General features: G+C 45.4%; 1 protein-coding gene across 8 annotated transcripts in view; it reads right to left on the bottom strand.

Annotated features, from left to right (window-relative positions):
• Positions 1-15,736, bottom strand: part of LOC112982201 (CUGBP Elav-like family member 4) — a 717,445-nt gene that overhangs the window by 53,347 nt on the left and 648,362 nt on the right. For 4 of the 8 annotated variants that reach the window (XM_026098419.2, XM_026098415.2, XM_026098418.2 and 1 more), the window contains exons 9-10: positions 4,367-4,429; positions 2,619-2,699 (exon numbers count right to left, since the gene is read on the bottom strand). In XM_026098419.2, coding sequence (XP_025954204.1) covers positions 2,619-2,699; positions 4,367-4,429 — 144 coding nt within the window. Of the gene's footprint in view, positions 1-2,618; positions 2,700-4,363; positions 4,430-15,736 lie in introns of all 8 variants that reach the window. The other 4 variants (XM_026098417.2, XM_026098413.2, XM_026098416.2 and 1 more) reach the window with 1 other exon arrangement.

Here is a 15,736-nt window from a genome sequence, read left to right on the forward strand (position 1 = left end):
GACCCGAATTTACTCCTGCTACACCATTGCTATGCTAGTACTCCTCAGCCTCCAGATCACTGCTGGGGTGGTATAGCATGGGCACAGCACCAGACCCAGCCTGCCCCTGCATGTCCACTGTCAACGTGAGTAAACCCCAAATACCTGAGCTGGGGTCAGCTATTATTGCCTCCACAACACTATGAATGTGTCATAAGGGGAGGCCACAGCCAGAGAGTCCTTCCAACAATAATTAAAAATGGGCTCTCCCATAAGGGTGTTCAAAGTTAGCAGGCAGCCCTTGGGCCAGCTGCACAGTAAGTGGGATGTATGCCTCATTTCTGCAGCAAATACTGAGAGGCTGTAACTTCTTTGCCCTTTCTTCTGCTTCTGCTTGCTATTAAGTCCCCGGCATGCCTGCATGCAGGGCAGATACAAGTCACGAGCCTGCACCACTCCAGTTTAATGTCTAAGTGTATTTCTGAGTTTCAGAAGCCACGTCAGAATGAGTAATACCATATAAATTCAAAATTACCCCCAAATTTTGCCTGGTTGACATGGTCTGAATCAAAACTTCATCTTCAGCTTTGATCATTTTGGATCTGTTCCACCCTATGCAACCCGTCAGCTGCTGACAACCTCAGCACTCATGTGGAAGTAATGACTAATCTCTACAGGAACGCTGCAGCAACCGAGCAGCTCTGGGCTTGTTATCCAACCAGGATGCAGGACCCGAGAGTTAGCATTGTTAGTAACAATGCGATCACCAGTGTTATTGTTGTGATAGGGCTGGTTCATTAATGAATCAATGTTTGTGCAGATCCTTGCAAACATCTTTTCAGCACTGAGCATTATTATTATTAGAGTTCCCTCTTGCTGCATTTTCCTGTTAAAGGTTAGAGAGTCTTAAAGGTCTCGACCCTGTGCTAAGATGGAGCATTGTGCCTCAGAGATTCTCCCCTCCAGCAAGCAGCAGGGAAAGCCACAGCAGCCAAGCACTGCAGGTGAGTGCAGAACACTTGGAAGGTCAACACTGGACCAGTGATCCATCTTATACATCTGGTCCCCAAACACGCTCGATACCAGCCGTTTGCAGGAAGGAACAAGGTGACACGAGATAACTTGTCCACTGGGTGACACTTGCCCTCAACCCACAGAGACAGACTATGTCTTATGAACACAGGGGTCTTTGGGCAGCAGATATTCAAAGCGTGCACAACAGCCATCCATTGCTTCTGATTGTTCCTGGCCCAACACTATACTAAGCAATGGTCTGCTCGCCATTTTGTCCTGTGCTTAATCTAGCCCCAGTAAGTAATAAAAAGCAAAGTCCTTCAGCATGGGGGAAACATCTCTGTAATGATATGTTAGGTCTGTGCATCTGTTCTCACAGCAGGGACGTGTACTAGAGCTAATCAGGAGCTGGAAGTTGTGTTCCCCAGGAAATTCTGACATCGGAAAAAAATTAATTCCAAATTAGATCGAAATGCCAACACTCTAATTTTCTCACAAAATGAGATTTCTCCCCCAAAGTAGTTCTAGGCCATCAGAATGTTTTAGTTTGATAGTGTAATCTTGATTCATTTCATTCTGACTGTTACACCATATTAAAATATTAAATATCATTATATATATATAATAACACGTATAACAGAATATATCTGAATTAGTGATCTAATAGAGGATAAAAGTTGAAATGTAATTATTTAAAATGAGGGTCTCCACACTAAGCTGAGACACCTAACTTAAACACATTGCTTAGGCAAGCAGTCTTCTCTTCTAATCAAAAGAGAGCAACAGACTCCCTAGAGGACAGCTGGGAATACCTAAGTGGATTGCCCTCTGAGGATCCCACTTCTCTCCACTGACAGCAAGGGGAACATAAGGGACTAGACTCTTCATTCAGACAAGCCTTTGAGTGCACAACATTAAATGGCATGGATATGCACAACATTAAATGGCATGGATACCTCCCAAAACATTTGCATGCAATAGTGGGAGATTTGCCTTTCCTTACTTTTTCTGTGTACAGGGCAGTCATCCCCCCCTGTGGACTAGTTAACCCAGGCTCCTCCCATAGTCAGTGCAGAGAAATAGGCAGTTCTACATCACTCATCTTGTCCCAGCATAGATGTTGTGGTCTGATTTGTCTCCAGATTATCAAGGGTTAGGCTGAAAGGACTAGATCAGCTGGTAATCTAAACAGCAGGTGTCTGAAATCGCATTACTAGCTTCTAATGAAGGGTCACCAGTGCTTTGTTTCCTATTAAATCCTTTATTGCAATGCAGCTGGATTTTTGATCTGCATTATTGTTGACTGTCTCTAACACAGACCCCTGCTGGATGTTATTGCCTATGTTGCCACCCAGTCTTTCCACAGCCCATGCACATCAGTATGCTCCCCTTCCTGGGGGCTGTGAAGAAGGTATCAGCAGCAATTCCCCATGAGAATGTTCCTGCAGATTATCATTAGTGCCGATGATGCCATGACACATACAGAAACTGGGAAGAGACTCAGTAGACCAAGGATTCAAAGCAATGGGACATTTGATAGCCTCTCTCCAGGCGTATGAGGAAGGGAAGCAGTGAGGTGAGGATGGCATGCTGGGGCCAGAAAGGAGAACAGCCCATTTACTCACCTTCTCTCTGTTGCTGTGGGATCATGGGAGGCGGCTGTGGGAACGCTTGGCTAATCTGGCCATAAGCAGCAGGATAAGCAGCTATAGGGGAAAGAAAGGGAGAGAAGAAAGAGGGACAGATTTCAGCACTGGGAACCAAGCAGCTTTCACACCAAACAATCACATTAAGCTGGAGGTGGGCTGTCTACCTGGATTTTGGCTCTGTAAAGGGAGAGATCTCATATAGCCTGAGATGTGGTAGCAACATCACAGTGGTGCTCTAGGTGGTGCCACTTGGCTGTGAGCACCCACCATCCCTTCATCTTAGTCAGCAGTGAGACCTGGGACTAGCCAATGGTGTAAATGGGGGAATCCACTGAGATCTCCCCCAGCAGAGACACGTACCCATCTCAGATGGTACCACAAACACATTCATTCACTAGCCCAGCATGATAATGCCTGTGCTTATATGCACTCCGAGAACACATGCACTGTTTCTGTATGTGATCTCTCTTGCACTCTGATTATTTCATATGCTCATGAAAATGGTTTACACATGTATTTCCTCTCTCTCTTACTCTAACCTTCATATGCACACACACTGCATCTGCAGATTCACATATACACTCTCAGGTGTATATTTTCTTTCACATATATAGGTGCTTTCTATATCATACAAACAGTGGAAACAATGTGCAGCAATTAAACAATTTTGCCCACCTCAACTCCCCCACCACGCAGACAAGGGGAGCCACAGATGGCAGATGATATGCCTTGCTGCTAAAAATACAGAGTATGGGTTGCCTGCAAGCCCAGAGAGAGGGGGATAGGGGGCATGTGTGTGCAGAGGGGTTAATTAACAGCTCAAAGGGTTGAGCTGCTTCCCATCTATCAAGCCTCACAAGCAATAAATGACAATAACTAAAACACCGGCAAATGAAGCCCTACATGGAGAATTAAATTAAGTTTCCAGATACAGTGCTGACATGAGATAATAGCCATTCCTCAGCGGGAGCCCATGATTGCTCCAGTTACCACAGGAAATAATGACTTTGGGGTGGCAGCTTCCTCACAACATTTGCCATGGACACCTCATGAGGGGAGGCTGAACACGGCAGGGTCGTGGTCTGCACCAGGTCACATTGGCTGGTGTCAGTCCATCAACTGCAAAGGAGCTGCTCGGCATACAGGGTGACATGAGAGCGAGCGGAGACTGACCCTTTGGGAGTCATGTAGAAAGCTGCTGGGGAATGGCGAGTATATCTATGTAGCCCCTCAGCAAGCCTCAGACTAATGAGCTGGGGTACTAGCAGCGATGTAGTAGGGATAGCCCTGGAGCTGGTGGCTTCTCAGGAACAGCCTCCCCTGGGCTCCCTGCTTCGACAACTGGACCTCCAGCCTCGTCAGGGCTAGTGAACACTAACATATCTCACACGTGGCCAAACTACAAAGTGGAGGCACCCTAAAATGTGTTTTGTACAGGCATACCCTGTCAGGCACAGCACGACAGGCTCTGCAGGGTCTGGCTACCCTACAGTTACCCTACTCCCTAGAGTTTCATGAGAGAAGCTTACCCGCTTCGGGAGAGAACTTGGGCCTTTATGTTTGTTTTCATGAGGAGTACAAATTTAGTCTGGGACCCTGGTGTCCTGGCTTGCCCCTGCATCAGCAAGCAGCTCCCTTCCCCCCAGCCCCCTCAGGTGTGTTCATATATTAAAGGCTTTACAGAAGTGAAAGGTTTATTGGGAGAAAGTGTTAATACTAACGACCTGCGTACTGCTGCACTCCAGCGTAGGCTTGCTGCAAGGGGTCTGCTGCAGTGGGGCTCTGTGCTGTGGAGACAGAAGAGAGAGAAGGAATTAAGGGATTAAAAATATGATAGACACACTCACTTTCTCTTCCCTCAGTGTTGTGTAGTGTGGGACAGCTGAACCCAGAGACTGAAGATCACAAAACAGAAGCAGCTCACTCGCCCTACAGACACAACTGTGCAGAGCCTCCCATGCCTGCCAGAGGGGCTCTGTCCCCCCCAGCTATGACCTTGTGGCACTTTGGAGCAAAGGCACACAAATGCTAGCAAATATCCTACAAGTATGCTGAATGGGACAGAGCTGCAGGGTCCCTGAAGAGCAGAGGTGAGTCACGAGAGTTTTTTCCTCATGAGAGCATCCTTACTTCCCTTGTAGTCAGGATCGCTTGCCTAGGCATGCATGGGTTGTCCTGCGGTGCACCTAGGTGGGAGGTGAGCCTCAGCATGTGCATTTTGAAGTAAAGCCACTGCCAGTGTTGAGTGCTCTAGTGAGAAACTGCATTGTCAACAGCACCAGGAAACAGCCCACTTCTCCCCAAAATCCTCAGGTCCGGAAGAGGAGAGGCACTTTGGCAAGAGAGAAATATCTTGGGAAAGAAACCTCTTCCTTCCTTTCCCTACACTCTGCATGCTACCTAAGCATGAGGGTAAAAACTTAACCTTTGTAGTTTGTTGAGGTAAGACATGAGGACTTGCTCTTCTTTTTTTTTCCTTTTTTTCCCCCCACCTACAGCATCTGGGAATGGCATAGGGTAGAAAGATGGGTTGAGTGTCTTGGGTGATGGGTTGGCCTTGGAAAAACAGACCAACCTTGTATCTAAAGCCTCAGTCTAAATCTGGGGGCAAGTTTAAGTTAGGGAGCCCACTTCTGATCATGCAGATTACTGGCACTGTAGTAATCAGTTAATCAATCCCAAAGAGCCCTCATCTTAACCCAGGACTGGCAGTATTCTAGGTGCTGTGCAAACTCAGATCTAAGTGACAGCTCCAGTCACATGAAAGTTTCAGTGAGAGCATGAAACAACAGGCGCACAGTGAGAGGAAGGGGAACAGAATGGAGCACTCCCTTCTGCCATCCTGATGTCCCTTCGAAGGACTGCTTTGCTGTGAGGCAGCCCGCTGTGCGGCGGAGGAGAGGCGGCTTGGAGGGAAGGGGAACACCACTTGTCTGCTCCAGAGAGGATGCTGTGATTCTCCACATAAAGCATGCAGTCCCTTTCTGGCTTCAAAGTGAACTTTCTCTCTTTACAAGTGTGCCTATTTACCCCCTAAAACTGTTTATTTTTGTGAAACTTTGAAGTCTAGCTCCAACACAACCAAATCTAGTTAAGATTTTTCTTCCTTTTCCCCTTTGGTTGACAGGGAGAGAGAAGGGGAGAGAGAGAGAAAGAGAGAAATGTGTTGGATAAGCTCTTTCTTTATCTGCAGCAATAAAATATTTAAAGTAAAGCTTGGCTGAACCTCCAGTCCAAATGTCACCTTGGCCCTAATATTTCACTTCTTGTTATGAGTTTAATTTGTATTTATTGGTGCTGCACAGTTCTACATTTATGCAGTCCCTCCGGCTTTGTACTTTTTGGATGATCCCTTAGGGAGCTGCCACTTTCCCCCTCCTCATCACCTTCTTCCTTTCTACAAGAAGGGAGGTGTGGCTGGAGGCAAGGGCTTGGACGATATATAAATGTAGGTACACTTGGAAGAAAATCTGGTGCCATTGACCTACCCAAGGAGAGACACTAACTGCATGCCAAGGTGCTGAAGAGACTGGCAACCATGAGTATTACAGACCCAGAGAAATGGACACAGTGTTTTACTGCAGATGCAACTACCCATTTGAACCTTAATGTCAAGAAATATCAATGATCGTGATGGAAGCTTGCAAAGTTTCCTAGTACACTTATCTCCCAAAATACAGGGAAGAATGGTGAGAAGAACTAACTTGGAGGGGAGAAACCCAGCTATCCAGCTAAGTCTTGGAGAGGCCAATTGATTATGGTGGTCAGCAGATCACAAGGACTTTGAGGATGGGGTAGTCACAGCAAGGAACAAGTGGGATCCTGGGTTTAGGCTGGAAGGTGGTTGGCTGAATTCCTGGCTGACTTTCTGAGGACTAGTCCCTCAGTGTGTTTATGAGTGAAATGGGAAAGCACTGCATTACTATAAGAACTTTCCCTCATTGAAAAGGGATGTGAGCAGAATTCTTTAAAGCCTGTGGAGAAGGCACAGCAGAACTGCAAAGCAGTACTGTTAAAGAGTAAATGCTGAAGGAAACTGGAAGAAATGCTTGCAAAATACAAAAATTGTTCCCACTTTTTCCTGCCTTCTTGAAGAAGGCAATAATTAAACTCCATTTTTATAACCTCTACTCAAAACTATTTTCCTCTAAAACAGACCATTGAGCATAGTGCTCATGAAGAAAAAAAGTGCAGTTACGGATGGCCGAGTGATAGGTCAGTTCCTGCCCCCACTGGGAGAATGTATCCTAATAACTTGGACCCCCAAAACTGACCAAGTGCAGTCAGGTGGAAGATAACTCCTGAGGAAGGTGACAGGACATATGTCAAAGGGGACACATCTTTGAAAGATAACCATAGGACTGCTGTCTGAAGTAAACAGGATGATCTTCTGTGTCTGAGCCAATGGCATCTGCCCTTCCTTGGTGGTACCCCTGTGTTTATAGAGCTGGAAGAAGTTCTCTTTGCTGCTCAGGAGATGAAGTTGGATTTTTCAGCATTTTGGTCTTTTTGTGTCTGGGAGGGTTAAACATTTTGGACACAGTCAGGGCCATGGCTGTTCATCTCTCCTGCTAGAGTTCCTTGTTTTCAAGAAAAGGTTTAATTCTTTGCACTCACAGCATTTCCTGGCTTGTTGACATTTTCTCTGCCCTAGGCTAGCCTAGCTGGAGCAGCAGGTCACATCTCTCAGACACTGCAAATCAGCTCTCTAGGAGGGTAGTGTGGGAGGAGAACTGGGCTATTCGGGGCAAGCAGTCTGGTGCAGAGTACCCAGCTGGCATCCTGTGGCTTTATAGCAGTATGGCTGGTGAATGCTTCTTCCAAGGTTTCCACACTGACATTGCTCAATCTGTAGGTCTTGCAGAAAGGCAGCGTAAAAGCTGAGGCTAGAATCTAGGCATGATCATTCCTTTCTCACACTGACAATTAGTAATGACTGCCTCTTCTTTGATGGAGGACAAGTCATTGAGCAGTCCCTATCCGACCGTGGTTCTTTTGCTTTCTTGCCTTAGCTGTGAGTGCATGGAAATTCCCCACTCTCCTGGATATAGCTGAGTCTATGTCCTGACCACAGGGTGCTATGACAACAATAATCTTCAAATGATGATCACAGTAGGTAGCTCCTTTCATTACTAGGTCTCAAGAGGCAGATAAACCACCAGCTCCCAATGATTATGATAGCTCATCCCCTTGGGTGCTCTTGAAGAATACGGGTAGTCAGAGAAAATCTGAGAAAGTACCTCTTCCTCTGGCAGATTTTGTGCCAATTTGTCGAAGTGCGTCATTGGGCTGGTTCCATTTTAATGATATTCCTTTGAAAATTGGAAAGGCTGTCCCTCTGGATGGGTTTCTGACAGAAACCTGCTCTTCCCTGTTATGCTGCCCATGTGACAAGCTCTTTTGCAAGCTGGTGTCAGCAGCCCCAGGGTTTCAGTCAATCTAGTGAAATCTTGGGGCTTCAGAGACTCACCACCAATGACCCTGTGCTGGAGCTGCCAAGTTCACTGCCTCTGGGGCCTGTGGCTGGTCTTACCTCTGGCTTCCTGGGCTTGAGAGTCCAGGCCCTACCTTTTCTGGAGAGAACCAAAAACTTCTTGTGATTTTGGTTTGGATAAGAATAAAACCTTCCTCTGAATTAAACACCTTTCTCCTGTACTCAGCTTTGGGCTTAGACTTTTACAAATGGATTAGAGCCCAGTGGGACTGACTACTTCTTCAGAACCAGTGTTAGCAGCTCCAGGAGCAGTGCATAATGTGGATGATTTGGATGGTGTCCTGGGGCACATCTTGTCCTTGTGGCAGCACTAGAAACTGAACCAGGCTTCCTAACTCAATGGAGAGCCACACTCCTTACCCCAGCTGTGGATAACTTGCCTGTCCTTTGAGCCTTATTCTGCTCATTGTAACCAAGCCAATCGTCTCAGGAAGTTTACCCTGAAAACCCTTTTTGACTTTTAAGATTAAATATTAAAACTGGGCAAATACTTTATTTAAACAGTGGGAACAACAGGCCTCTAAATGGAGCCTTTTTTCCTCCCACACAAAGCTTTTAGAGTTCCTTATTTTCCTGGGCCTTTAGGACTTGTCAGCAAGGGTATTATCTAACTGTGTGTCCCTCTCTTGGGAGACTGTTTTGTGCCCCAGATCACACAGAGAATTTTCTCCTGGCTCTCGACATAGGCAAGTTAGTGGAAAGACTCCTCCCTGATTTCAGTCATGTTTGAATCCAACCTGGGAATCACTTAGTCAAAGGTAAAGAAGATGCAAGGTTTTTGTGGTTAGTATCATCCAGAGAGCATCTCTGGACTGTAGCACCAAACCACACGGGCAGGCAGCAACCCCCAGCTTGGGGCTCTGTGTTTTGTTCATAGTCTCACACCCTACCTTGGCTGTTTGGGAAGACAGTCATGGTGAGTCACTACCTGCAGGGATTTAACTTGGGAGCTCTTAAAAACAAAAGCGATGACTTTGCTCAGCGAAGTACTCAGCTTCCTTAGCTCCAAGAGTGTGTTTACTTATCAAATAAAGACATGATTTCAGTATGAGTGTATGTGCCTATGCTGGCCAACACAGACTGTGAAGAGACACAGACTCCAGGGCCGGCTGGGTACCCCAGCATGTGCTTCCAGCTGTAGTGTGGATGAAGCCAACGGCTGGTATAGATCTAGAAATCTCAAGACACAGATTACACATCTGAGGAAGTTGTGGTCACGCTGTGTTCAGTAAAGTGACAGCCTGCTTACATACTAATGACCTTTGTGAAGTTCAGTAAGGGCTCAGATGCAGGAGGGGCTCGTGATCCAGAGCCAACCTTCCCCAGGGATTGCTTATGACTGTATGCTGGAGCAAACTACTTGCTAAAATTCAAAGTGGTGGGGAGACATGAATTATTTCTGTGTCTTGGCACAAGCGACCATGAAGGAAGGTCGCTTTATTTCTCCACAGCATACACATCTTTTAATATGGTATCCTATCTATGTGGAACTGAGGCCTCAGACCCCTGTGGCCTTCATGCTTAGCTGCGGTAGTCGTGTGACCCTGTCTCAGCCTCCTTTTTTAATAATAGTCGTTCTTTCTCCCCATCCAACTGAAATGCCATCTCTGTTACTGCAAATATTAGCTGAAGTTAGTGTGGCAACAAGTAATGGATCTGAGAGCCCTGGAAAATGACAGACCTAATTCAGAGGTGGTATAAACTTTCCGCACTGTGTGTATTTCTTTTAACTCTTTTCTGAATACCTGTGAATTTTCCAGCATCCTTTTTAAGAGTGTGACTGCTGTTCTCCACAAACGGTCATGCACCTTACAAAAAAGCCCAGCCAATCATACATACATGCACACACATATAATAATAGTACTTCCTTATTCCTGCTACCCATCCTCTCATCGGCATTCCCAATAAACAGTGTTCACCTTCATAGATAATAGGGGTAGACAGGGCTGCAGAGAGACCTCAGCTCCTCTGTGTGCTGTCTGTGCTGGAGTATAAGTCTGCTGTGACCCAGAGCTATACAGCTGAGTAAGGCCTGGTAAGAGCAATGGGCATGCAGGGGATACTAGTTTAGGGACAAGGATATCATAATGCATCTGTGGGGACATCTGGACCAGAACTAGCATGACTCTAACTTATAACATCAGCAAAAGACCTTGGATGTATTAGCAACTATCTATGTAAATGTGCCCATAGATACCACTTGAAATAGCTTTCCTTGTGGTCAGTTCTTGGAGATCTTATGTCCAATATACAGACATTTAAGAGATTGAAAGTGATGTAACGTACACACTGAGGATCAGTTAGTGAAGTGAAAAAAGTCCAGCGGCTCCTGAGAGACCAGCAGACAAGTATCAATCACATCAGCCCTGCTAAAGTCAGTTTAGCTTTGCCGCTTTACAGAAGCCAAGGATCTGGCCTTGCCAGGGCAAACTAAAGGTGTGCTGTGAAAACAGATGCTAATAGTAACTTCATTTGGCAGCTCAGGGCAAGAGCCTTATCCCTGGACATTGCCTCGATATTAATTTGATAATTTCCATATCTCCATGGGAAAAATCCTGCTTAGATACAATCGTCTCTTTGCAAGATGATCCTGGCCAAGATGCCACAAGGTGACCATGGCAGATAACCTTCCATAAACCTGGAGACATAAAACGAGCCAATGACCTACTCTATGGCCATAAATATAAATTTAACGAAGGCAGCACTTATTCATTAGGCAGAAGTCAAGAAATGACTCCCAAGTCCTTCAAAGAAAGTAGATCCATTAATGTCACTTTCCGAATCCTCTGCCTGATGCCAAAAACCAAGGATGATTTCCCAAGTCAGCATGAAATACCAGTGCTTTAAAATTAACACCAGGAAGCTTTCTTATTACTCATACAACTGTAGCTTGAAGTCCAACTTTTTAAAGGGGCATTCAGCTGGTGTTAGGGCCAGCATTTAGCTTCTGTCAAAGAATAAAAGGATGGAGGTGACAGAATGAAGCACGTTGTTAAAAAATAAATAAAATCAGTTTAAGTGATGTTCTATAAAGAATTCCTCCTGAAATGCCAGTAACCCAGTTACAGCGTCTGCAAGTAAGCTGTTATGTGGGTCCCCAGGTGAAAATCGTTGTAGGACAGCAGAGCTGGAGTCTGCCGTGGTGCTCAGTGGTGTAAATCAGGAGGAGCTGCACTGAAGTCAGCGGAAGCAGTGGAGAAAAAGGATGATGGTTAGTGCCTGAGCTGGTTCCCACTGCATCAAAGCAGGGGCTTTCCATTTTTCTTGGTGGGATATGGATTGAGATTCTGTCTACAGTGCGGTGTTACTGTCCCAACTTGGGGGTAAAAGCAAACCAAGGAAATACGCTCTCCGAAACTTGGGGGGCTGATTCCTCCAAGCGACAAAAGCAGGCCCTGGCACATTTCGGGCTCCCAAAACACCCTGGGATTTCACTTTGGTGGAAGGAGTCAGCAACCTTTACAGCAATATGATATCCTCACTACCCCTTACTTTTTAAGGACTACACAGTTCCTGACAGAGAGGATGTGTTTTATTCCATCTATTTTATTTCACTCTATTTTGCAGCTCTGCTCCCTGTATGGGTCTACAACTATGTGCTATTGCCTGAATCCACAGCTCTGCCCCATCTATTCATTCCTCTCTCAATCCCTTAGGCATTTTATACCTCTCCCAGGAATTGCAGCTTTGCCACAGTAACCTCTGGGAGGGTTGGTAGGGGAGGAGAGCGATCAAAGAGAGGCAGCATTAGTTGTTTGGAGCGGGGAAATAAAATAATGATAGTAAAAAAATGAAAGCTGTGTGAAGGCCAGGATTAAAATAAATAAATAAATAGCGGAGTGGGAGGGCTCTATTCACCTTCTCCTTAAATCCAATTTAAATCACTCTCTACAGCCCTAATCTATATCCATAATTATATCATTTCGTACAACAAGCTTGCGAGAGGTCTTAAGAAATTTATGTAGATTAAAATTCATGGGTGCCATAGTACAGATTCCATATTATTAAGATTGATTAGGACAGCTGATGCTGTGATTAAAGAAGCCAGCGTTTACTGTTGTAATTAATTAGGTATTCAGACACAACAATAACTGCAATAACAGAAAGAATGTGCTGATCCGGCAGAAAACGACCGATCCTGTGTTTTATAGTCTCGTTTTGCCATACAGGGGCTGGAACCACACAGTGAAAGACATGTCCTATTGTCTCTTTCCATACACATCAAGAGAGCCATGAAGTCCAGGACATTTGTGCCCACTGCTCTTTCCTGTGGGTTGGAGAAGCCCTTTTGTAGCATCCCCAGCTATTTTTGATGCTTGTTTAAAAGAATAAATGGGCCTACAATGAAATTAATACAAATCATCCCTGGAATCAGGATTATCTCTATTATTTTCTTAACAGTTCTGCCTCTGAGCCCATCCCTAATGAGGGCCCTGCTGAGATGGGTGCTGTGCAAACACAGAATAGGAGACATGTCTGGCCATGAAGAGTTTCCACGGGACAGAGTGAGAAAGACATGGAAGAATCAGAAATGTGGAAAGGTGCAGGTGGTTGGCCAAGGTGACATACTAATTCAACAGCAGAGTCAGGACCACACTTCTCTCCCTTTACCTGAGCCTGTAAACACATAAATCAGGGTGAGGTTTTAAAAGCTATTAAGGTGTTTAACTCCGTATTTTCAGGGAGCTTAGCTTAAGTCACCTTTGAAAGTAAAACTCAAGGTCTTAACTCACTTAGATGCTTCTGAAAACATTAGCACAATGCCTGCTTTGTATTTACACCTTCTTCCAGATCAGAGGAGAAAATATTCTGGCTTTGGAAAAGCTCCCCCAAATGCCTGAAGCGACATCATTCATTATGGCTGCTGCATGAGCGCTGGAAGTACATGGCATCATTAAAGTAGCTTAGACAACAGTTGAAGATGGCAACTTGTTATTATATTTTTAATGACTGCATTCCTTCACTTATTTATTTTACCAGTAAAGCGTGGTTTATGGCACATGGCAGATTGTTACAAATGGGTCAAATAAATGCTTCCCAGTCATAATGATGTTTTAGGTGTTCACTGTTGCATTTTTGGAACTGCTGATATAGAATATGAAAGGGAAAGTGCTCACCCAGGGATTTAGGGTGGACAAACACAATGAAGCCAAAGTTTTCCTGTAGCAAGTAAGTTAGCCTTGGGGCCTCTGAGCCAGGAAGATTTCTAAGGCATTGTGTGTAACTGGACCGAATGCTCTGGCGCTTGGTTTTCCTCCTAGACCTTCTACTGATGCAGGGAGGTCACTTTTTTTTCTGTTCATCTGATTCACCTCCTCTCTATGCTCTTCTTATCTGGCATCTTTCAGGATGCCCACTGCCACTCGTTGATATCTATCCCTATGCCACTTGATGGTATCTATCATGATCAGGACTGATCCTGCGACCGACGGGTCCAGAACAGTCACAGGACCATCCGAAGCCCTGCAAGCTAATTGACAAGGTAATAGACAAGGCTGTCGTATTAGCATTCCAGCAACTCCTCCCCTACAAAATTAGCTTGGGTAATGATGATAATTACAGATGGAGTTTGAATCCTGTCTCTGCTGGCAATGGGTGATATTGATTCCTGCCTGATAGCTCTTTGTTGATGCAGGGAAAATGAACTGATGGTCTCGGTTCAGTTCCTAAGACACGAGTTTCTACAGTGCAAGAATTCACCCATGGGGGACACCTTTCCTGCAAGTCTCAGTGGTGGCCTGGAAACATGTGGGCATCAAGGCCTGACTGCCTGTTCATACTGACAGCTAGTCCTCCCTAGAGAGGACTGGACCTCAAAGCAGGGTACAAAGTGGAAGCTTGCTGTCTTTTAGCCCAGACATACCCTTTCTGTAACCTGTAACCAGGGTCTTCTGAGGTGTATACATGTGAGGAATTATAAAGCTATTCCTGGCAGTGGTGGGCAGCCAGAAACAGTACCACTGTGTCTGTGCCTGAGAAGAGTGAATGAGACAGCACGTTTAAAGGGATTATGAACAACAGATGAAATTCTTCTTTTGTTTCAGGAACAACGCAGGCTAAATGCATTGAAGAAACCAGTGTGCTGAAAAGCACTCCCCATCCAAGGCTCCATAAAGCTGTCAGACCACCTCGTTCATCCCTGGCTCTGGTCAAGCTGGACATCCCCTAGCCTGGCCCATGAGGAGGAAGCTTGTTTGGAGGTTTCTGGACACTGTGGGGTCTATTTCTAATTCCTTCTGTGGGCACGTCACTGGCAGAAGACCACAGAGCAGCATTCCCTGGTTTCTGGATGCTGAGGGTGTGCTCTGCTCCATCTCCCCTTCTGGTTCCCTCATTTCGAGTCCCTAATCCTATGACATCCACTCCTGTCTCTCTCTTTCATTTGCCACCCCTTGTGCTCCCAGTTTTCTGACCTCCTCCTTCTCCTTCCCTTCCCAGGAGAGCCATTATTTTTGCAGCAAGCCCTTCGGTAAGTCCCTCCTGAAGGAATCCAGTAAGGACAGGACCCATTACCAGAAAGCAGAGGGCTAATCGCATGAGACACAACAGAAAATGGTGCAGAAGGTAGCCACTGTTATCACATGCCATAAGCTGTTACAAGAGAGGCATGATTTCTTGGCAGCTAGGAAGCTTTGGCAGAAGAGCGCAATCCCTGCTACCATTGTTCACGTGGAAACGGCAAATGCTCTTGCGCTGCTGCAAAGTGCTTCACAAGATCATGGCACAACAGATTATGCTCCTTGTCCCCACTATGTGCTGTGACATATTGCCATGTTCAATAGTGCTACAAGCTGAAAGACTAAAGGGCAGACATTAATAAACCAAAAGGCCAGTCACCAAAGGGGCTCAGACTAGTGGGAGGGGAAATATTTGCTCAGTTGTGTTTCTGTCCCTGCCAAGAAGTGCAAAGCGAGGCGTTATGTGCTGGCCAGGCCAGGAAAGGGTGAGAGCATGGCTTACAAAGAGTATGCCTGCAAGGAATGTTTTTCTAGTGGTACCATGTGGATCTGTAGCCCAGCCAGAGCCACACAAACGCTAAATTCCTGCAAGAACTGGGGCTGTGAACAGGGACTTGGTAAGTAGGGGTGGTTGACCTACAAGAGTAGCCTTTGCCCCAAAGCCATAGGTCATTAGTAGTCTGACTGAAATGATACTGTGTATGCCCCTGCTTCAGACAAGGGAAATCTTAAAAAGGAGCACAGGAGAAGACAGAAAAAAAGCAAGTGAAAATACAGGACAAATACAACTACATGATAAGAACCTGCTTTTAGACTGCAAAACTGTGGCATTCCGGAGTCATTTAAATGCAACATCAAAAATATCATATCTACATACAAAGGTGGATACGTAGACAAATTGTACAATTAATGGGATTTATTTGGGTCTGAATGATGTGGATGTCATGCCTCTATAGATTTTGATTTTCCTGTTTTGTTATTTTCAGGAAACAAAGCACATTTTGCTGCTCTATATAATGGTCTGAATCCACATTTGAGTTTTTTATGGAGTATGAAAGAGTATCTGAGAGCAAAATTCAGGCATTAAACAATGTATGGCCTCATAACCATAGCAAGACTATAGTTATGTACATTATACTGAC

Source organism: Dromaius novaehollandiae, chromosome W (genome assembly GCF_036370855.1).
Source record: "Dromaius novaehollandiae isolate bDroNov1 chromosome W, bDroNov1.hap1, whole genome shotgun sequence".
NCBI classification, from domain to species: Eukaryota; Metazoa; Chordata; class Aves; order Casuariiformes; family Dromaiidae; genus Dromaius; species Dromaius novaehollandiae.